The 24,841-nt window shown below is 35.2% G+C and overlaps 1 protein-coding gene and 1 pseudogene across 1 annotated transcript in view; one reads left to right on the top strand and one right to left on the bottom strand.

Annotated features, from left to right (window-relative positions):
* vas (ATP-dependent RNA helicase vasa) overlaps positions 1 to 24,841 on the top strand; it is a 62,738-nt gene that overhangs the window by 5,658 nt on the left and 32,239 nt on the right. The window contains exons 2-4 of the mRNA XM_089094343.1: positions 8,762 to 8,946; positions 19,428 to 19,529; positions 21,109 to 21,210. Of these exons, the coding sequence (XP_088950469.1) occupies positions 8,762 to 8,946; positions 19,428 to 19,529; positions 21,109 to 21,210 (389 nt within the window). The remainder of the gene's footprint in view (positions 1 to 8,761; positions 8,947 to 19,427; positions 19,530 to 21,108; positions 21,211 to 24,841) is intronic.
* LOC148948422 (uncharacterized) lies at positions 22,436 to 23,114 on the bottom strand (annotated as a pseudogene).

The following is a 24,841-nucleotide window of genomic DNA, read 5'->3' as shown; positions in this document are numbered from 1 at the left end:
GAATTCAGGGTATATTCCAATTCAGGGTATATATTTGCACATTAGGGGGGCAGGGTGGGTAAAATTGCATTGGGCCATATCATTTAGCTAGGATGAAAGTAGACATTGTTTGATGCTTTTTTCATGCTCTTTTATAATTCATATAAAATACCTTTGGGGCCCCTTACGGGCTCAAAATGCAATTAGCTGCAGAAGCAATTGTTGAATTACAAAAGAGCATTAAAAAAAGGCATCAAATCATGTTTTCACTTTCATCTTAGCTAAATTGTAAGGTCCACTACAAATTTACCAAATTGTAATGCTCATAAAAATATACTGCATATTATAAAGTAAGTATATCATTGTTTTAGCGTTTTCTGATAGTTTTTAGATAACATTAGGTTATACAGGCATTTAGATTCAGAGGAAGGGTTGCATTTGGGAATAAATTGATTATCATGTTTAGAAAGAGTATACAAAAGAATTGAGCTGTGTGTTTATCTTGTTTCTTTGTCAGTTGAGTTATTTTGTATTGTCACTCTGAAATACTAGAAAACTTCCAACCCAGAAAAAGAAATGCCATTTCTGAAACATTTATTAGGTTAATGTTCAGCCAGTAATGCTTGAAAACATTTATTATTATTTGTTTAGGAAATTTGCAGTTACGCAGGAAGAGCTACTTTCAGCAAGGTATTCTGTTGCATTAACCTATCTAACATCACACATGTTAAAATCTATAAAGAAAAAAAAAATTAATGATGGAATTAATGAGGAAGTAGCTTGATTGATCTTCACTTTGAATGTTCTATTATTAAGGAAATCAGAGATGAATTTGTCTGGGAAATGGTTTGTTTTAAAATCTGACATAGCTTCTTCTCTAATATTTTGTCAAAAGCCAATTCAAAGTCAACAAATGCTGCTACAGGGACCTTCTTTTGACTTTTACCATTGTTTATAGCCTCTTCCAGCATGAAATGAGGAAATGTACTGGGGGCTGGATGTTCAAAATATTTGAAAAAGGCCTCTGCTTTTTGTTGGTTACTAGTAAGGAGAATGTTGTTATTCTGCAATGTTGGTATAGTACTATAGTTTGTATTTTTCTGCCTTTCAATTGATGAAGGTATGGACATTTGATAGTGGGCAATTCATGTCTAGTTTATTTGAAAAATTCTTCTCTGCAGAGAAAAGTTCTTCTCCAGTTTCTGCTCTGTTGAGATTTATAAGATTTATCTGTGCTAGGAAATTTCTGAAACCTTTTTCTAAGTTTGTGTTTTTCATTGACAGCCTTTTCACAATCATCGTTCCGCCATACTTCGTTTGTCTTTAGATTGGGGTAGTGTAGGCTGGTTGGAAGATCTTGGAATTGAGTCTAAAGTGGCATTTTTTAGGACACAGGTTAGGATTTTGACTTTTTGGTCTAACTCTGGAGCTTGAAGAACCTCTTCATAATTTGTATTATTTAAGATATGTTTGAATGTTTGCCAGTCAGCTTTCTTATAGTTAAATCTTAAGATAGGTGGTACAATTTCATAGCTTGTGTTGTTTATTGTGGCCAGAATTGCAGAATGGTCTGTCTGTAGGTGTTTTACACTGGATTTTTACATGTGGAAGTAGATATGCTGGTCCTATCTGTAGGTCAATTATTGATAAACTTCCATTCTTACATTTTAATACATGTTTAGACCAAACAATGTAAGGACTAAAGCATCTGAGACCTCTAGAATTACTTTTTCAATACACTTTCCTCTTGTGTTTGACTCAATTACATCATCCCACAGGGGACTATGGGCATTAAAATCACCACACAGAAATGTTTTTTGCCCAGTTATCTGTTTGCATAAAACATCACAAAATTGGATTTCTTCCATTGGGATTATATCAGGAACATATTTTAAGGTGGTCACCATTTTTAGGTGATGAATGACCCCAACAACATCTACATTGTAATTGTATGGTTTAATCGGCACTGGAGAGTGAGATAGATTATTTTCAACAAGTAAAGCAGCACCTCCTCCCTTGCCATTGGAAGACCTATCTTTTCTATATATTTTAAAACTAGGAACAATAATCTGTTTTAGCTCATGTAGATTTGTTTCTTGTACGCATACAATCAGCATTATTTTTGCTCACATTCCATTGGAGGATTTTCAATGTTTTAAGGTCCATTATTTCCTTCTAGATTTGCCATATTAATTGTATCACTGTCACTTGCAAAGGTGAGGAGGTTGTCTTCCCTTTTTCTATCTGCTTGATATTTTTGACTAGTTTTGGTGTGAGGTGCTTTTTTCCCTTAGCTAACTTTCTTTAGGTTTACCAAATCTTTTCCATCTGCCTCTTTGTTTTCACTTTTTTGGGAGCTAAAATTCAGCAGTTGCAGAAGCCCAAATGGTTGGGCCAAGAAGTGTTGTGATAGCTTTCCTAGTCATAATTGCCTTCACTTATGTTGCAATTTTTTCCAACTTGCTTGATTCTGAGGTTGCCTATGGTCTGTGCTGAGAAGATTGTGTGTCTTATCTTTGTATTTGTTGTGTTAATGCCATGTATTAACACAACATGTGGGACATGCACCATTTGGGACGCCACAGATGATGATTAACTATCATCACTGAAGCTGGCGGACACAGGATTCGTCCTATCGCTAGTAAGTGCGATTTAAGGTAATGTATTTGCTGTTTTTGGTAAGGGCCTCTGCTGCTTTCCAAATCCCTATTTTGAGGTTGACTCACATTATCTTTTGGGGTGTTTGGTGTGGAGTGACCTGGTGTTGTTGTCAGTCTTTGAGCTAATTCTGAATTGGTAATTCTTGCTGCTACCACAGAGTACAGAAGTCTCATTTGGTCTGACAAACTTACTTTAACAGCTCTTTTCTGATATGAAGGACAAATTTGCTTTTCCAGGGAATAGTGCCCATATGTTTTACAATTCTTGCAATATGGTTCTCATGCTATGCAAGCATCTTGATTGTGACCCATTCCATAAAGGTGATTTCTGGTATGAATTGAAAAACGATCACAAGTGTTTTTTGTAATAAGAGTATGCTAAGAAGAAATTTTTGGGTGGAACTGCAAACAAGAAATTTTCTGGGAAGGAGGAATTTGCAGCAAGGATGGAATTGAATGGGGTTAATTTTCCAGAGGGAGCATTTTACACTGGGGACTGTGATGAAAAAGTTGAGAGCCATGGCTAATTGAAAAAAAAAGCCAAGACAGAGTCTGAGTGAGAGGCAAAGCTGGCAAAAGTCTTTTTCAGAATTGTATAAAAATGATGTCATTTAACTTGTTGATAGATAGTCTATCATCCATCCTAGGGCAGAACTAAGATAGATATGCATGGGATAAGGGTAATTCAAATAGTCTGAGTTTTATGTGCCATTTGAAGGCAATTGGAGACCCCAAATAAAAGGTTTTTGAAGATTTTGACTGACCATGTCCACAGGACATGAAGGCAATTGGGCAACTCAGATTGTTTATATTATATGAGCTTTGCCTCATGGGAAAACCTACTGGAATTGCAATGGGGATGATCAAAATTCAATGCTACAACTTGAATTTTGCTAGATAAATGCTTGTCTTAAAATTTTATAGTGAAGCATAATTTAAGACTTTAATAAAAGAAATTTTATTTTATCAAAATCATTTAACTTTGTTTTTTTAGATGAAATAGAGCACTTCAGTCTTTTCAAATACTATTTTTAAGAACCGTTTTATGCCAGACTACCAATTAAAATTTAACTATAACCCAAGATTCATTTGCAAAAAATACCGAAATATTAGATAATAATCATAAATAGACTTAACATACTTTTCATGGGTAGTTTTTATATACATACTCTTCCCAAGATTGCAGAATAATACTGATTTGGCTTTTCTTGCATGTATTTTGGTTGCGCTAAAGCGAAAAAAAAAGAAAATAGGAAACGTCGTTGGTCCAAGGAATGGTACAAGATGAGAAATCACTTCACTCATGATCATTTACTCAACGTTCTGCGCGACACGGAACAAGAGGACTACAGGAACTTAATTAGAATGGACCAAGATATTTATGATATTTTACCTAAGTTAGTACAGCACAATATAGAGAGGAAAGATGAAAACCGCATTCCTTCTCTTGTCAGACTGCACAGCTCTGCTTCAAAAAGCGTATTGTTAATAATTTTTTGCAGCAAATCCTTCCAGGTCTGGGCGTAGCTTCTTCATTTTCATAGCCCAACCTTGAGCTAGAATATTCTCTTCTGTCTGAGGTTGCTTAAAGTGTTTTGTAGCTAACTCCACAAGTTGGTCAGTGGAATCTGGCTGACCTTTTTTCCTCTTTGTTCCCTTTTTTTCATTCTAGCTGAAAATTCCACCTAAAAAATTTCTTGCGGATGAACTTGACTGAATTTTTTTCTTAGCACACTTAAATTTGCAAAAAAAACTTCAATTTTTGAGGGTTTTTAAAATCATGCCGGTTAATTCTTCCGTGGAAAAGTTTTCCATCAAAAACCCAGCAAAGGTTTTTTGGGAGGCAGGGGGTGTGGAACAGAAACTTTAAAAACTGTGAAATCGATATCTACTCCCTTATGATTTCTGGGAATAATTCTGGTCTACGCTGTTATTATGAAACTAAAGAGTAATATTAAACCCCAAAATGAGCTGAATATATTCTGTATAGCAGAGCAACTGTCCCTTCATCATCCCTTCCTCCCCCTCTGATTGCAGAAACTTCGGAGTGTGCTCATTAGATCAGAAATTGAGAGTTCTAGTCCGTTTTTTTAAAGTGCAAAGGGATTAGAGACTAACCAGCCCCATGGAGGTGTTTATTTTCGAGGAAAAATTTTCCGTGGGGGGGGGGGGTAAACACCACCCACCAAAAATAATCGAGTTTCTTGATTAAGGCTGTGGGATGTCATCTGCTGGCATTCCATACTTCTTTTTTTGCTCAATCGCCTTGTATTCACGATTAAAATTTGTTCTTAAAACTTTAATTTTCTTTTTTTGTTTGGAAACTGTATAATCTGGTTTCAATGTCTTTACCTTCTGCAATATCTGGCCAAATGCTGCACTTTTCGTGTTTCGGTTTAAATAGTCTTTACTTTTAACTTTCCATAACTCAGGGTGATCCCCCTATAACTCTATTAATAAACAAGTAAATCCGTGCTCACATTTTTGCTTTCTTCCGGTATATCTTCCATTGTTGTTGGTGCGTGACTGACGCAATATTTGAACAAAACTAGTCTAGACGGTCAATCACTCTCGTCAAACAGTTGAGTCATTCAAACTTTCTATCAATCAGCGTCGACACTTGACACAAGCGCCAAACAGGTTCCTAGATGGTCAATCATGCTTGAATCAATCGACTGACAAAAGTTTTTGATCAAAATGATTGACCGTCTAGCGTGTCCTTTACAATTTACATTAAAAAATACTGTCCCTTGGTTTTTCAGAATGACTTCTGGTTTAACCGAATCCCCTCCCCAACGCCTGATTGTGGTGCCAATTCATGCAAATATAGGTATTAAATGCATTTTGCAATGTCTAGGGGGCAACTGTATCCATTTTTTTCCATGGAAAAACAAAAAGGTTTTTTTCAATAAAGCCCCCTCCCCCTTCAATTTTTTTTTAATTGTAACAGCACAAAGAACCAATTTAGGTTACTGATGCCGGGATATAACCTTTGTATTGAAAATAAAACTCAGTTTATATTTTCCATTATTTTTTTAATTACTTTTCACTAGAACAGTTCATAACAGATCTATTATATACCGAATTTAGTTCCCAAGTGCGAATTAAGGTATTAAACTTCTTTATCAAACAGTTTGTGGTAACGAACTGTAAGTAAGGAGCAACCTGGCTCAATAGTAACCGAAACTCTAAAAAACGGGATTTTGATACCAAAAGAATCAGATTTTAATGCTGATTTCAGATATATAAGTTTCATCAAGTTTAGTCCTACCCATCAAAAGTTATGAGAAAATTTGGCTGATTTTTGAAAAAAGGGGGAAAGACCCCTAGAAGCTATAGAACCTTAATGAAAATCACATCATCAGATTCAGCGTATCAGAGAACCATACTGTAGAGGTTTCAAGCTCCTATCTGCAAAAATGCGGAATTTTGTATTGTTTGCTAGAAGAAAGATCATGGATGCATGTTTATTAATCATTTTTTTTTTCAGGGGTGATTGTATCGACCCAGTGGTCCTAGAATATTGTGGGAGGGCTCATTCGAACGTAAATTAAAAGTTCTAGTGCCATTTTTAAGTGACCAAAAAAATGGAGGGCAACTAGGCCCCCTCCCACGCTCACTTTTTTCCCAAAGTCATCCGATCAAAATTTTTAGATAGCCATTTTGTTTAGCATGGTCGAAAATATGATAAATATGTCTTTTAAGGATGGCTTATTCCCCCAAAGTCCATGGGGAGAGGGCTGAAAGTTATGAACTTTACCCAATGTTAAGGAGTGTCCTCAGGAGTGTCCCATCCGGAACATTCTTGATGTGCCCATAATGCACAAGAAGTGCACCGATACCACATTTCTCCATCTTTCCCGGTGTCTTCGCAATAGAAACAGGTTTCTTTGCCGATCTCTGTCAAACATAGCTCACTTTCTGATTCGTCTTCACAAATGTTTTCCTCATCAATTGAAGTGTCGGAGTCAGATTCAAAAAGTTTCCTGATCATTTTCTTTTGCTCCACTTTTTGTGTTTTTCTTTCAGGAACAGCAGGCTTTTTGTTTTCTCCTATAAATTTTTTTTTTACTCGCTTAGTTCTTTAGTTCTTTTCTTCTTTCCTTTTTAGTTTTTCCTTGATCTTGGTTTATTTTCCTTCTTTTTTTTTTCTCGAAGCAGGATTTTCATCGGTGTTGAAGTAAAGATCTGAGAATGTTGCTTTTGTTTCGCTCCTTTTCTTGGCTTATCAGCCCAATTACTGCATCCAGGTAGAGGAGAAATCTCTTGTATAGACACATTAATTTGTGTGTTAGGCTGAATATGAACTTCATCACGTAGGACAGAGGATTCTAAGTTTTGTTTAGTCGTGACCTCGTATCGGCCTACTTCTACGATGTCTTCATTTGCAGTAGCTTTCAAGGAAACGTCCACACAAACAGGCGTTAAGTCTTGATTCTTCTGGAGGATGTCCTCTACCAAAAAATCCTCATTTGTGAAAACTCCTGGATTAAGAGGATGGATCCCTGTGTTTTTGAACCCACTTGTTGCCTTTGCAATCGTAGCAACTGGTGAATACGCCTTATTGAATATCTCTGCTACATCGTAAGGGGTTATTTTTACTAAATTCCTGGATTTCATGAACAAATCACATCCCCTTTTGTAAGCAGCCTTCAAAGGCGAGTAAAATACTACATCCAGAGGCTGAAGTCTATGTGATGTATGGGGCGGTAGTGACACCATAACAATCCCTTTCTCCCTACAAATATCATATACTTCAGCTGAGCAATGAGTGGAATGGTTGTCCAGAATAAGAAGTATTTCGGTGTCATTACTAGCATGAGTAAGCTGAGCAAAGTGTTTTAATCAAACAAAGAACAGTTCTCCATTCATCCAGCCTGTTTTAGAGCATGAGTAAACTGATCCAGGTGGTCCATTTTTTTCTAAGAGTGAGAACATGCGAGCTCGAGGAAATATGAACATTGGTGGAGCATAAAGCCCTCCCGAACTCATTGCACACACAACTGTAATGTTTTTTCCCCTTTCCCAAATTGTTATAGAACCCAAACGCTTTTGATCCCGTTATGCCAGTATTAGACCAGATTCCTGGACAGTGGTGATCCCTGTTTCATCTACGTTCCAATAATTGGTATCTTTAAACTTGTATTTATCCATAGCCTGTTCTAAATTTTGGAAAAACGATTTAGTTCCTCTTTGTTAAACCCAATGGCTCTTCCGATGCTTGTGGCTTCAGGTTTGCGCACACTAATTTTGTTTCTGTCCATGAATCTGTACATCCAATCCAAGCCAGCCATTTTTGTTTCTTTAACAAATCTATGGCTTTATAGGTTTCTTTCTGCATATTCAAATGCATTTTTCTTAATTTCAATGCAGTGAAGCCGTAGAAAATCTTCGATAAAGTTTTTACACGGACATCTAGAGCTGCTTCGTGAACAGGAGGGAAGACACACTTCCTGCCTAAGCTTGGATCGGAATCAATCCCACTCTTCATTCGTTCTTACAACGTGCTGAATGGTATTTTGAATTGATCAGCAGCCTTTCGAATCGATAATCCTCTAGAAATGGCTGTCTTTGCATTCTTTAAGTCCTCTGCAGTCCATGCAGCTGTATCTGTTTTCCTTATGTATTTTTTGGGCATCTGAAACATAGGAAAAAAATGAGTACTAATGGGGTAATGCCGGTCATGACTGCCATTACCCCTAGCGCGGTGATCACCATTACCCCAACCGCATGGTTATTATTTAACGACTAAAAATCAGAATATCAGTGCTTAAACCTTAATCAATTGCTACATGATACAACAATATAACTTACCTTGTTATTGCGAGATAAGTCTCGTTCCGTGAAATGTAAACAGAAAGAGCTGATAGTGGATTAAACTATTGTCTGTCTTATAAGGTGAAACGTCAAAACAGTCTTTCTTACACAACAAACAAACTAAGGCTGGCAAGATGCCGAGCACTCTAGTAGTATTTCCATAAACTGTCTCGAGATGGCAGCACCCATCGGTGTGAATCTGCGTTATCAACTTTACGAGAAATCATAGTGACCGCCGTTACCCGCTGACCGCCATTACCCCAGTCTCCCCTATATACTTTATTTATTTATTTTTTATTTTTTAGATAATGGTTGGAACCCAGTAGAAAGTGGTGGAGGGAATGACAGCGGCGCAAAAGAGTCAAATGGATGGGGTGAGAGTAACAGCAACAGTTGGGAACAATCCAATGGTGATTCAGGATTTCAAGGAAGTGGAAGGAGAGGAAGAGGAGGAGGAGGAGGAGGAGGATCAAGTGGCAAATGCTTTAATGTAAGGAAGTCATACTTTCAAAACCAGGCTAATCAAAAATCCCTGGAAACATGTTGCATTCTCAGAATGTCACAAAAAAATTCTGCAAGTTCGTTTGTAAAGAGAAATTGGTATCTAGTTTGGTGATGCATCCTCACTGTAGTGTGTTGCACAAATTTATGATTTCGAAGCCTTGGTTAAACTGATTCGTACTTGTGAAAAATTTAATACAATAATGTAAACTACAAGTAAACTCTCTTTCTCAGTTATTCCAAATATTTGGTAAAATTTTACTTCAGCTACTTTTGGCTATCTTGGAAAGAGGTTAGGTTAGGACAACGAATCTTTCAGGGATAGGTCTACAGGCTAAAGTATGGGTAAATAAGTACCTACCTCTGCTCCTTCTCCCTCTAGAGGTTCCTGACCTTTGATGACCTTTAAAATCTGTGTATATTGAAGTGAAACCTTGCAAAATATATCTTCTGCTTAAATGAAGTACAAAAAAATTGTTTTCAGCTTCACAACTTTGCTCAATCCCAATTTATAAGGTTTCAAAGATAGGCCTAACTGAAAATTAAGGTAAGGTGTTGTTTTGTCAAAATTTCAATAGGTATAGATAGACCTGTCATGTAGGCAAATTGGTAAATTTTTGGCAGTTCATATTATTAATTTACAAATAAAGTAAACATACTTTATTTACTGGGAAAACAGCACCGGAAATTATGATGATTAATATTCAAAGCCTACCCATTGAAATTGAAAGAGTTGATGATATTAAATATCTCGAGATAATACTGGATTCAAGTTTATCATTTAAAAGCCATGCAATTTATCTTTGAATGAAACTGGCAAGAAATATTGGTATGATGTATCATCTTAAATTTGTTCTGCCGTTTTTTGCCCTGAAATCTCTTTATCATTCTCTAGTGCATTCATATATAAATTACTGTCCCATTTTTTTAAAACTCATATTCTTCCTCTTCAGAGGCAACAAAATAAAGCTCTGCGTCTATTGAAAAATTTCCTGTCTATCCCGTTTTCTTACCCTGGTAAATCGTCAACAAAAAGTATGTATCAAATTTTAAATATCCTTCCACTTTATCTTTTCCCTTCATTCCAGTCTGTTCTTCATATTATTAAACATGTTCAAGGTCTTTGCCAGAGTATTTTTATTTGCATAATAATTTTTTTCAGGATGATAATCAGGTTTTGCATGCATATTGGACCCGTGGCAGTTCTGTTGTCCGTCAGGCTTTAATAAAATCTGAAAGGTCTCGTTTTTCACCAAGGCATAGTATTATATAAAATTGGAATAAATTTCATAGTTTTATAGATTTGAATAATTCATTGGTTAATAATAAAATTAGATTAATGAATCATTTAATCAGTAATTATTAATTTGATTTATTTTCTGGGATGGATGCTCCTCATTTCATTTTATTTATTTGGTTACTTTGATTTTTTGCGGATTTTGTCTGTTGTTACCGTACGGAGAGTTGAAGAGCAATCTTTTTATTACGGTATCTGGAGATAGTATTAGTTATTTATTGTTGAGTGTATATAAACCCACACACGAGTTATTCTCACTGTGGGTAATTAATTTGATAGTTTTGTCAAAAAAAAATTTTATTGATTAATAAAGAACTTGAACTTGAACCACTTGATGCCTTTTTTATGCTCTTTCCAAATATAATGATCATTTTGTTGGAAATGAATTTTACCCCTACCCCTATGTATACCAACTCAGGATGTATATTTCACATTAGGGGGGGGGGGTCTGGTAAAGTTTAAACTTACCTCTCATTTGCATCAGAAATAAAATTAAATAGCCTGTAGACCAATCCCTGAAAGTTTCATTTCCCTAACCTAACCTCTTTCCAAGATAGCCAAAAGTAGCTGAAGTAGAATTTTACCAAATACTTTGCGTGAATCCATGTGGATCAGTGATTGTTAGTGATTCATCATTCTAAGAATAATCTTAGTAATATGTGTAAACATTTAATACAATTAACACATAAAAACAGAAAGTTTACTTGTACTAAATATTGCGACTCAGGACTTAATTGTTTTCTTAATGGGTTAAAATTTGATTAAATATGGTTTTAACCCAAACATACAAAGGTGGGCCTCTTGTGAATTAAAAAATAATTTGGTTGACCTTTGAGCATGTAAAACATACGAAATTCGATCATGGAAGTTCTTAACATGGTTTTAACATGGGAGTTTTAAAATAAGGTTTTTAACATGGAAGGATGGGACTATGTTTTTTCTGTCTTTTTGGGAGTGCAGGAACTCTCTTTTTAACTTTGTTGTTGTCGTTTTACTCTAGTGAAGTAAATGCACCCATGGTATGAAAGCGTGTCACATGACTCAGTGTATCCTAGTAACTCATAACCAATAGATTGCTAGAAATAGTGCCTTCTTTGCAATCATCTTGGGTCAAGCTAAAACAGGTTGTTATCAGGTGGGGGGGGGCATATGAAAAGAAATAGGGGGTTTTATGGGAGGGAGTTTGGAGCAAAGCTCTTAATAGATTGGGGCTAAGAAGGAATATGCACAACTGTGCTGGCCTTAGTTGGCCTGCTGTTGTAGTGAATCACTAGTAGTAGTAAAATGTTGCTTAATATATATATATATATATATATATATATATATATATATATATATATATATATATATATATATTTATGATGTATAGACCCCGGCGCCGCGCCGATAAGGGAAGACCGGCGGCGGCGGGACCAAAAACAGCACGCCGCGCCGCCGGTAAGACGGCGGTGGCGCGCCGCTGGCGCGATCAATGTTGACCGCAAACATTAATGTTTTCATCAGTCTTTCTCAAATCACAGCTTAAATTTACAACAAATTAGAGCCCATTCATGAGTTGAAAACTTCACAAGTCGCTGGCTGGAAACTGTTCTTCTTCGTTATTCATCAAGAGAAGTAGAAATCTGGTAAAAACGAAATGGCTGTGTCGTTTCAGAACCCTTGCATAATACGAGTAGTTTAAGTATCTATTAGCTATGTATTCTTAACATAAATAATTATCAAAATTAGTAGTTTTTTTTATCGAGCATATAAAACTTCAAATACCGTATCAAAAAATTCGTTATACCGTATCACAGTTATCTGGGTAAAAACTTTGAATATAACTTTGAACTTAGAAGCTTAATTTTTTCATAATGCCCTTTGCCTATATCTGTTTTGTCACCTTTAAAACAGTTGAAATGGCGACTTTGATTTTTTTTTTTTTTTTTTTTTTTTATTCCTAAGAAGCGTTCTTGTATTAAAAAATGGTTTTTAATAACAATTTTAAAAAAATGCATTTTAAAGTTTTTTTTGGATTATTTATAGAATATATGTCATGTAGGCTAAGGCTGAACTGCTGCTTTTTTATTGCTTTTGGCTGCTTTATTCATTTTTCTTTGGGGATTCATTCCAAATTATAAACTGATAACTACCTAATATCAGTCAAATTATAAACTGCATCTAAAATGAGTAAATTTCTCAAATTGAAAAATATATGATGAACACTTCACATGAGAACACTTCAATTACAATGAAACAAAAAACACTTAATAGTTTATTCGGTATGAAGAAAAATGAAGTGCCAGCTATTTTCTTAGGTAAAAAATGAAAAGCTCATCCGTTTTAAGTATAATTAAATTAAATAATATGCAGACTGAAGTAGCTCCAGGAAGATGTTGAAATTTTCATCGTAGTTCGTCACTTTTAGTCCAAGCAAAATGTTAGGACACTTAGTATCAGTTATTGAGTTTAAGCTTTGATTTCCAAATGCTCACAAGAATTACTATATTTAAGAAAGTCGCAACAATAAGTCACCTGTGGTCAAAATACTCACAGATTCCTCTTTGATCCCCACCCAGGCTCAAAACTTCTGGTATGGTCATTTCCATGGAAATCTCCGAAGAGTTTCTTTTTAAAATAGCTTTCAAGCGTAGTTAGGGGTATTTAGACTTTTTCGCTTTTCTTCAAAGGTTTGAAAAAAGTGTTATAATATTCCAAATGTTACATTTGTGCATATTTTTGGTAATCACTTGTGGGGTGATCGAATTTTCTAAACCACTGTAGATACGTAAGAACGTTGCAACATCTAGTACCCTGAGGTCATAAGACTGTCAAAGTCTCCTCCTTGAACCTCCCAAATTTAAAGCTTTTATTATGACCTGGCCTTTGAATGTAACTTGGGCACTGGACCAAGGGCGCCATTGTTACTCGAGCGCAACGTCAGGTGGGAATGTTGATATCGCTTTCGTCACACCAATTCGTTTTAGTGTGAATCTGCCTGGTACTTATGAATGAATGTTTTCAAAGTAAACCCATTTCATCAATAAGAAAAAAAAACGGATTGGACGCATATGCCCCTTTCTTTTTGGACGATAAAACCATGCAAGTGCTGTATCAAGTATAAGTCACGAAAATCTTGTTAATATTGTCAACTTGTTAACTTTTTTACATCCCTACTTTCAATAAAAAAAAATCAAGGTACTATCACTTAAACATAATACCTCCCAAGGCCCCCCCCCTTCTGTATACAATCCTTACAGGATACCATCTCTACTTTGAATGAAAAAAAATTAACTTATTGGCACCCCTGCTTTAAAGAAAAAACCGAGGCATTATCATTTAGATATGATAGCTCACTACCCCCCTCCCTCTGGATACCACCTTGATAGGATGCCGTCTCTGCTTTAAATTAAAAAAAATTAACTTTTTGGGATCCCTGCTTTCAATAAATAAAATTTAGAGCTATTATCATTTAAATGTAATACCCCCCCCCCCCTCTGGATACCACCTTGATAGTATACCGTCTCAGCTTTCATTAGAAAAATAGTTTACTTAATAATTAACTATGTCACTATATGGTTCAAACAAACACGCAAAATAACGTTAAACAGCTTAGTGTTCCTTGAAACAAAATTAAGGGTATGAGTAAAGGGGTTCAAAGACAGCAACAAAAATGTCAAAATTATTAAGATATACCTCAAATTATTGTAATAATGAGTCATAGATTCGCCATGGTATGCAATAAAATCCAAAGGATTTAATTAAAAGGGAGCACACACAAAAGCCAAATTAGGCCAGTAGCCTATGATAAATCGGAAAATATCCAAGACAATGAACAAGTCCTAATAGGGGCCCTGGGTCTGTCAAAATATTTCAATGGTTTCTCGTGGAATTTGATATCATTTTCTTCTGTCTCCACTTTAAATGAAAAAAAAATTATCTTTTTGGAATCCCTGCTTTCAATAAAACAGAAAAATGAGGTATTATCATTTAAAAATGATAGCCCCCTATCCCCCCCCCCTATAGCCAATAATTTACGATTTATTTATAAATCATATTTTTGGGGTAACTTCTGATTCAATCTTTAATTCCCCAACCTTGTACATAGCTTAGTCTATAGGTAAATTTCGTCACAATCGAAGGTTTTTTTTTTTTGTTTTTTTTTTTGGGGGGGGGGGGAGAAATGTTCCAGAAAGAAGATTGTATTTTCTATCGGGCGTTCAATAATTGAGTATTAAACATTAATAAAATCTTATCTAAAACAGCAAAAAAAAAATCTGCAGACTTACAATTCAGCTGTAGAAATAATCTGTCGGCTGTCAATTTCAAAATCCAACAAAAGGCTGAAGCTGTATAGTTGTGAATGCGTTCGATAATTCTATTCAACTTGAAAATAAAGTTCTTGACTACGAATGATGTAAGAAATAGCAATTGGGAAACTGCATTCGAAATGACTTAAACTCATTTCATAAAGACGATACTTTTTTTTGTCAACATACGAAGAACAGTGTATATTGTAGTATTTGCAATTGCATATTGCATCTGTCTGGTTATGCAAAGTAACAAAAGAGACGAAAATTAACGAACAAGAGAGTAGTGAAGAATTATGGTATGCAAAGTAATATTTGGCAGGGAAAGTCACTGGTGATAAATCGCTAGAGGTGGCACCGTGACTGCGTGATTTTCGAGGATTCGGGGAACCAAATTTTTTTCGGAGTAACGCATAGATTTTCGGGGAAATTCCCGAAAATTCGGGGATAGTGAAAGCCCTGCTTGATTTCAAATCGGGAAAATCGAAATAGTAAACCACACGAGAAGGAAAAACTCCGATTTTGCGGTTGACGCAATAAAGAATTTTCGCAAAAATAATTTAAAGTCGACCGAACGCCGCCGCCTGTGCCGGCGGTGGCGTGCCTGCGGCGCGTCGGTGGCGTTCGACCAGGCCTCTTGTCGGCGGCGGTCGGTCGATCCGCCGGCGCGGCGCCGGGGTCTATATATATATATATTAGTTTGATTTGAGCAGCAAGAGTCATTAAGAATTCAAATTGGTTGACTGAAGCTTCTTATTTAGATTTAGTGTCTAAGCATCTGCTTGAAGCATTCTTGCCATTAATTACTAAACTGTAGTTTTAAAAATCTTTTTCAGTAAATGAAATATGAAGTATCCAAAATTGGGGAGGAGGGAGTCATAAATAAGGATTGAAAAGAAACTGAAACTTTATGAGATGGTGTAAAGTAATTCTTTGATTATATTTGGGTGGGAGGGAGTGTATGTAACTGTGTTGGGCTCAGATGGCTTTGTCATGCAACGAGTTTTTGGTGCAGGATTAGTACTCTCACAATATGTTGATGGTATAGGTTTTTTTTTAACTGAAAGTAAGGAGCGACATTAAAACTTGTAACGAACAGAAATTATTCCTTATATGAAAGGGGCTGTCCCCTCTTCAACGCCTCGCTCTTTACGCTAAAGTTTTTTATTGTTTTAAAAAATTGAGTTCAGAGAAAAAGTCTAACTTTAGCGTAAAGAGCGAGGCGTTGAGGAGGGGACAGCCCCTTTCATATACGGAATAATTTCTGTTCGTTTTAGGTTTTAATTTCGCTCCTTACTTTCAGTTAAAAAAACTTGTTTTTTTTTATTTAATTTATGATCGTTTTTTAAATAATGTTGAAACAAGTTGAATTTTTTTTTTTTTTATTATTTAATTTCTGATCGCTTTTTTAAATAATGCTTGGAAATCCCACGCCCCCTTCATAGAAATGTCCCTTCTTCCATGGAAAGATCCTCCCACATAGCCCCCGACCTCCCCCCTCACCACAACCAGAAAAAATTCCCCATGAAAACATCTGTATACTTTCCAATAACCAATACCATATGTAAACATTGGGTTAAGTTCATAACTTTCAGCCGTCTCCCGAGGGACTTTGGGGGATTAAGTTATCCTAAAAGACATATTAATTATATATTCGACCATGCTGAACAAAATGGCTATCTCAAAATTTTGATCGGGTGACTTTGGGAGAAAAATGAGTGTAGGAGGGGGCCTAGTTGCCCTCCATTTTTTTGGTGACTTGAATAGGGCACTAGAACTTTTAATTTCCGTTCGAATGAGCCCTCTCGCAATATTCTAGGACCACAGGCTTCGCACAATCACTCCTGGAGAAAAAAATAAATAAACACATTTTCGTTATTTTTCTTCCGGCAAAAAAGACACAATTTTATAGTTTTTTAGATAGGCACTTGAAATTTTTACAATAGGATTCTCTGATACGCTGAATTTGAAGGTGCGGATTCTATGACGATTCCACGAGCGTTAGGGATTGTTTCCCTCTTTTTCGCGATTAGGTCAAGTTATTTGAGGCACGCAACTTTTGATGGGTAAGGCTAAACTTAATGAAATTAATATATTTGAAATCAAAATCTGATTCTTTTGATGTGTCCATTGATATCAAAATTTTGTTATTTAGAGTTTTGGTTACTATTGAGCCGTGTTGCTCCTTACTTACAGTTCGTTACCACGAACTGTTTGATGCATGTGCAAAAGGAGCAATTATTTATTTAGAAGGTTTTAGTTTTATTGTAGGGTTTTCTCACATATGTGTTGATGGCAGGGATTGTAAGTTGGGGTTTTATGACTTGTTTTGGGTTACCTCCAAATCTCTTGTATTTGCCCATATGTGAGGAAGAAACCCAAGCCATAAAAATTGCGTTCTAAATTCAAATCGTTTTTAAAAAATGTTCTTGATACAAACCGCTGACATAAGTGTAAATAACTGGAGTTATTTGGAAAAACAGGAAACATTAATCATTAGACACGTGATCCTTTCTTTAGACACGGTAACCTGACACGACTTCAGGTTACCAGCTAAATTTGCTTCCAGAATATACTACTATTCTGCATTATTCAGTTGCATTGGTGAAATTAAAATATTTTATTTCAAAGCGTTTAAGCCGTATGCATCAAATTAATAGGTATAACGCTAAAAAAAAAAGTTGACAAAACGCTGAAGTCAGCAAAATAAAAAAAAAATCAAATTAACTGCAAAAAGTCTCAAGTCTTGAACAGAATACAAAAAAAGAATTTATGCAGCCTTTTTATTTATTTACCAAATTATACTAAATAACTAGGGGGAAAGTTCATAATACTATAGATAGAAGTCGTTTATCTCCTCCCTCCCTTCCCTCTTCCTAAAATATAGCCAACAAATCAGCAAATGCTTGCTAAATCGAAAAAAAACACGTGTGGGACGTAAATGTCATCAGGAGAGCCGTGGCGTCAATTCACGAAAATTAGGGGGAGTGCATTGCAAAGAAAACTAATTGAATATTTCCGAAGTATGTTAATTTTATGGCGTTGGCCCCCCCCCCCAAAAAAAAATCCAGTTTCCTTCTTCAAATAACAACTACTTATAGAGGCAAATACACCATCTTGCCCAGCATAGGTTCTGAAACTGGGTGACTATTTAAGTGACAAGCTGATTAGCCCTGTTAGGTTTTTGGCAAAAACTGTCACTTAGAAGGACTAAGTATCAGAAATGGCCGCTATGTTTTGGTCTCCTTTATTACTATAAATGAAATCTGGAACTTTAAATTTTGGAACTTTAAACTTATGTTTCTCTGTGATTCCTACCTTAATAATCTAAGCAAAAATCCATCTGGACCATCTTTCTCAGAAGAAAATGGACAATTTTTTGTTTCATTGTAGATATTAGCTGGAAGCATCAGTTCTAGGGATCTACAAGCCATATAGAGGATAACACTGTAATCTTTTTTGTGTAGTTACTGACTAGAAAATTCTTTGCCCCTTCTAACCTAAATTATAAGTTTGAAATATCAGTCTCTAAAGTAATTGATGTGGAAATAAAAAAAAAGACATGAAAAACTTGATGTGGAAGTAAAAATTTAAAAAAAATTTGACAGTACAATTACCATTAAAACTATTATTACACCTTATCATTAAAATAAATATTAAATCGTAGCCTTTTTCTTTATTAAAACATGTGCATATATGCCTTTTTTCTTCTTAAAACATATGCTCAGATTTTATCTAGTTGTTCCAAGTATCATTTCTTTGCTCTCCCAAAAATGGATTGAAGGTTTGAGTTCCACTTACCCCGATAGTCCTAAGTTTAGTCGTAGTGTGTGTAAAAAAGAACAGTAAACAAAAGAACACCCTTAATTAAGTTCTTACTTTATAATATACAGCAAGTTTTTAGGCCCTAATCAGATTAGCATATCCTGTTTCCTTCCATTGTTATTCACATTTTTAAACAATATTCAGTATCATACAGACCCGAAATTTTTTTACAGTCAGATATTACTCAGATATTAGATCTAAGGGGTGTTGTCCTTTGTCAAAAAGCGACAATCATAATAAGAAAGTGCATAAAATAATTAATTTAGTGGTTACAGGATAAGATAACTCTAAAGTAATTGATGTGGTGGATAAGAGAAAAAAACTTCTAAAATGGTTAGAAAGTTTTCAGCTTTTCACCTTCCATCATTTTGCCCTAATTATTTTTCGTCGCCCCTGAGGAAATTGCATAATTTCCCTCATTAGCCATTGCTGATGAAGATCAAACAGTGGAATGGTCATCTTTATCACCCACCTCCCCTTTTTATATTAGTGGTTTCTTTTTCCTGCTATTTTTAAGACTTGTCAAGGTAAAGCTCCAAAATCAATATTAAACTGGTTGTTTATCGTTCACGAGTCCCAATTAATAGCAATGTCTCTTTTTCTAGTGGAATTCTTTATTGCATATTATTATTTTTTTTATTTTTTTTTACGAAATTTGCACTTTTATTAACACTTTCTTGCCCATCCTTCTTCATATTGCAGAGATTGTGGTTTTTCTTTCGCCTTTTCTTGGTTTGTGTCATTTAGGTTAATGTGTGCTTAATTAAATCGTATATTTGTGCTAGCAACAATAAACGAAGCAGTTTTTACCTTTTCGATTATGTTTTCGGGAGCAAAATAAATTTTTTTAAATCAGTGATTTTGTTATTCTAATTTTTCAATGTAAATGCGAAAAATATTACATTTTCAATGGAAATATCCCCCAAAGAGCTATTTTTCATAATTGGGGGGGGGAGTAAAAAGCAACTCTATACTAGCTCCCAATTGGTCCTTGCTCTATAACTTACAATTAAAACTAATGTTTTTTATATGAATTATACTCTCTTAATCTCCTTTCAGTGTAATCAAGAAGGACATATGTCACGTGAGTGTACACAGCCAAGAGCTGAAAGAGGTGGTGGACGTGGAGGAGGACGCGGTGGGTCAAGGGCCTGTTTCAATGTAAGTTGATTTGCAGATATTTTTTTCAGTTTAAAACTTGAATTTCGCAATATAAAAAAGGAGATACTCTGATAATAGTTATTATTTACTTACACTGGAGTCTAAAATGAATTGCCTCAAATTTGCTTCACCAATTTCAAGTTCGCTTTGTTTCATTATTATTGGATACATATTTGCTTGACTGACGAAGTATTCAAAATAATAGGCCTAACCAAAATGTATGCCTAAATATTCGCGTTTTATATAAATATGGATGAGTAAGGTATATAACCTGTTCAAGTGCTTATTTATCTTAGTTACTAAATTAGGAAGACAGTTTTTTTTTTTCAAATAATTACCTATAACACATTATATCTAAAATAAAAAGAGGTTAAAAAAGTTATAGTTTATCTTTTTTATGGAAGTCTGTCCGATTCGTAAAACAATAAATACATATCAATAAATTTTGATGTGTTTTTTTCTCTCTCCCCCCCCCCCCCCACTTAGAGCAAAAATCATGGGTACGGCCCTGATCAATACCATAATGGCTTCTTGTAACTTTCATTATTGTCTGACCTACACTATGTCATGGAGAGAGAACCCGATTTCCCGGTTTTATTTAAAAACAATCAGAAATTAAATTTTAAAAAAAAGTTTTTTTCCGACTGAATGTAAGGAGCAACATAAAAACTTAAAACGAACAGAAATTATTACGTATATGAAAGTTGCCCATTCCACAAGACCTTGCTCTTTACGCTTAAGTTTTGACTTTTTATCCTAATTCTTTAAGAGCGATTTCTGAAACACAGTATGTATGACGGCACTAGACCCTTAAGGTCCAAACTAGCGGTGCTGATCTCTGTTTCGTGGCCCTTCAGCCAGGAAATACAATGGAGGGTGGGGGTCCAGTCAACCTGTACTTCTATACACCATTCCTGCTTACCTTCCCCAGAGTTCTCCGGTTACCCATTTAGAGCTGTGTCGACTCTGGTTAAGCTTACAATGTCAAACCACTGACCCGCGTCCCAAACCAAGAAACTGGCCACGCCAGGGATCGAACCCGTGCCCCTTGGACAAAGAACTCAACCCAGCGCACGTCCACTTAGCCAGGACGGCGCCGTTTAATTAGAACAATAGGTTTTGTTTTAAAATTCCATTAAAAAAAACTTAAGCGTAAAGAGCGAAGTCTTGAGGAGGGGGCAACCCCCCTAATATACGTAATGTTTTCCGTTCGTTTTAAGTTTTAATGCTGCTCTTTACTTTCAGTTAAAAAAAAAATTATTTTTTGATCGTTTTTAAAATTATGCAAGGAAAACGGACTCCCCTTCCATGGCAAATTCTCTTTTCTCACAGAAAATACTCCATGGAAAGATCAATTCATTTGCTGGAAGAAGGGGGCAAAAGATATCGTTTAAAATCTAAAGGGGGTAATTTTGTTGTTTCTTTTCAATTCTTTCAATAAAAACAAGAAATTTAAGGTATGTTTCAATGAAAATGTCCCCTAAAAAGTTACAGTTTAACATCGAGTGGGGTTTGTTCCCTGCACCTGTCAATTAAATCTTGTTTTTTATATAAAGCATACTTTCTTATCTCCTTTCAGTGTAATCAAGAAGGACATATGTCGCAAGAATGCACAGAGCCAAAAGCTGAAAGAGGTGGTGGACGTGGAGGAGGACGTGGTGGGTCAAGGGCCTGTTTCAATGTAAGCTGTTGATGATGTTTAATAATTTATACCTTGAATTACGCAATATGAAGAGGAGATGCTCTAATAATAGTTATTAATTGCTTACACTAAAGTCTAAAATTAATTGTCTCAGATGTGCATTGCAAATTTCAAGTTTGCTTTGTTTCACTATTATTGGACACAAGATTCGAAATAATAGAGTTAATAAAACAGTATGTATTAATGTTTTTGTTTTATGTCAATATATGTAAAATAATTAATTTAACAAAATGTAATTGTTGTCTTTTTTTACGAAAGTGGTGACCGAAATAAATATTGAATAAAAACAAGTTAACTATAGATGTAACACTATTATGACCTTTAGTTACGCAATATAAAGAAGATCCACTTATCTAATAAGTTATGGATAAGGGCCATATCCAGGATTTTTGTTGGGGGGGGGGGGGGGTTCAAACGTATTTACAAGCTATAATAACATTTAGGGCGGGGGGCGAACCTCCTCATCCCCCTTTCATTGGATACGGCCTTGGATGGGTTGCTGCCAGAATTTTTCTTGATTCGTCTGGGTGGGATCTGCCGATTCCTGGCATCGGGATGGGGGTGGATTCCCAAATCTATGAATATCTTTTTTAAAGATATAATGAGGATTACCTAATCAAGTCGATACGACAAATGTTTTTGGTGGAGCAGTTGACAATGAATAATTTTCTGTTTCCGAATCTCTGACTAACAAATAAAACATGGAAAGTCAATGGGGTGCCAGCAAGTACAAGTTGCTTTCAATCAGCGTAATAATAGGAAGAGAAATGTGATCTGCCCTTTGGCTATATCAACAACTTATATTTCAATTTTATTCAGCAGCTCTAATTGGTTCCAAACATAAGTTATTTTTGTTAATTAAATAATTGACTTGGCAGCTCGTAGAATATTTTTTTTTGTTCTTGGAGCTAGAGAATGCTTTTGCTAAAATTACCTTTTTCTGTGTTCTTTTTCTCTATATATCCAAAGTTAAGGCATAGAGAAAATCTTCAAGAATGACATACATAGTATCAAAACAAACCCGCCAAGAATTTAAAAACTATCTTGAGGAATAATAAATTTTGATATCCATAAAAAAATTTCAAACTAATATAAAAATAGTAAACAAATAATTTATTATCTTTCAGCTCGAAAGAATTATAACTTGGTCTAATGATTAAGTGCACATTTGTTGTTGTAACATATCATCCCATACTTACAGCGTTTATTTATCAACTTTGCTCTTGGTGTTATTGTTTTTGTCAGGAGTCTTTTTTTGGTCCCTGAACTTGTTTGTTTTTATTGAGCTTTATCTGAGATTAAGAACCTGGGCCACCAGTCCTTCCGGCATATTTTACTCTATTTGGTTGTATTTGGTACTTCTTGTAAAACTCTTTGCCAGGCGTTTCTCTAACATTGACATGAGGTTCAAGTCTTTCATAAATGCTCAATTTTTTGTAATTGGTTTGGCAATTTGGCCATGCTTTTCTCTAACAATTACAGGAGGTCCAAGTCCTTAACCATATATGCTTAGCTTTTTCGTAATTGGTTTGGTAATTTGGTCATCAGTTAATAATTCCCCCGCTGATAAATTTGCCTGTTTTGCTGTGCTCTTGCTGAATCAGCGTTTCTTGGATAGTAGCAACCTTTGCAGTATTCTTTGTTGCAAAACCTGCACCATTTAGCAAAGAATGCACTAACTCTGCAAAATTATTATTCTTCATTCTGAATGTGAACATCAGTTTTTCTCGTCCTTCTTCTCTGTGGCTTCTAAATTGTTGGTCACCATGAAAAATTTTGAATGCTCTTAGCTTGAATTTTTCATTTCGCATTTCCAGCATAAATTCTTCAAATACGGTATAATATTTTCTATATTCTGGTCCTTTTCTATACAGTACTCTCATATGCTTTCTAACAAGTATACATTCTCACAAGTTTTAACGTGTGCTCTAAAGCACAGTAGACAGAATATACAGAATATAAGGCTGTACTTTATATTAAAAATAAGTGATACAGATTTAAAACCACACAAGGTTCATACTCCGCCTTCGCGCACGTGCGATTCCGATGTGCACATCACGAGAAACCTATGGAAAAGCCTGTTTTTTGTTCTGACCACTAGCAACTAAACTATGGTTCTGACGTATATTCTCAGGGTCAGTACACGCGGTATCAAATGTGTGTCATGTTTGGAAAAAGAAGACGCTATAGTCTACAGTGCTCTAAACTTATTAGATAACTTATACCAATAACTCAAATAAATTTCATAACAAGTTCTCGTGGCCCCTCCTACTTTGGAAAATTTTACCAATTACGACGCAATCAGCAAAAATTCACCAGCTCTTAACTGCTGGCTGTACAACCGATTGGTTGTACAGCCTAATCTAATGACGTCAGCAAATTCCTGAGGAATGTTTCGCCTGATTTTTAATTGTCACCTGTCAGTTTGGCTTAAGAAAATTGTTATTCAAAGGGCCATAAGGCATCGATTTAATATCATCGTACGCATTTCACAAATAATCTTTCATTTTTATCAACGCACACATTAATGGGCTTTTAGGCTTATAGACTTCTAATCTGAGACTACAATTTTAATATAAAAGTGCAATATAAAAATGTCTTGTTGATTTTTCAGAAAGATTGTTTTATCATCATTGAAGTTACTTTTTTAAGGATTTCTGAGGTTACTGTTTATAAATCTGATAATAAGCTTAAACATAGAAGTCAAAATATGCGACTGATTTTATCATGACATCTCCCGTCATTTTTCTACTATCTAATTAATCTTAATTGGTACTATTGATAAAACATGTAACACTGCTACTGTTAAAATAACAGAATTACGCCTAACTAAAAAGACATTCGATAGATATTATGCAATAAAAATCTTCGATTTCAGCCTAAATGTTTTTCTTTTTCTTTGTACTTTCAGCTTCAGACTTCAGCTATTTTGATTCTCTGTTTTTATGTTCAGTCACTTTTTAGTTTGATTTTATGTTTAGGTTTTCTCTCTTCTCTCATGGCTTTCATTTTTGGTTTTTCTGTTTTAACAGATTTGTAGTGTCGTTTTTTGGTATTTTCAAACCTAACACTTGCGCCAATGATGGTTTAGCAAAGACCTTTGCCGAGGTATTTGCACTTGTTTCACTGGTTAAAAGTTTTTTTTTTCATTCTTGTTGAGTGTTCAATACAGACAGTTTTGTCTTGGAAATCAGACATATTGACAAAATCCCAGCCCCCTTTCCCCAATATTTCAAGATCCATACAATTTTCTTGTCTGTTAACTATTTTCTCTGTTATTTCTTTGACGCCTCAAGCTTCTTCTTTTTTATTTTAACCCTACAGCCCCCCACCCCTCCCGCTACAGAAATTAACAGTCCTACATATTAAAGCAACCTAAATCTGATTTTTTTTTTTTTTTTTTTCAGAAAGATATAACAATGTTTAGTCCTCAATAATTTAGCTATAAATTTTCTGGGACTTTTTTTAAGCTGGACAACTAAAGGCCAGCATTGAATAATACATTTAGGCTTCTTTCGATATCTTCAAATAAAAAAATATTCAAGGCATAGACTATCTTGTAGATCCGTAGTTTCACGCCGCTTCTTGTTATAGAAACTTAGCCTAAAGG

The sequence above is a fragment of the Artemia sp. Qi Xiang Cuo genome, chromosome 9 (assembly GCF_049724085.1).
Source record: "Artemia sp. Qi Xiang Cuo chromosome 9, ASM4972408v1, whole genome shotgun sequence".
Taxonomy (NCBI): domain Eukaryota; kingdom Metazoa; phylum Arthropoda; class Branchiopoda; order Anostraca; family Artemiidae; genus Artemia; species Artemia sp. Qi Xiang Cuo.
The sequence above is the reverse complement of the archived record's forward strand: the minus strand, read 5'-3'. Positions and strand labels throughout refer to the sequence as shown.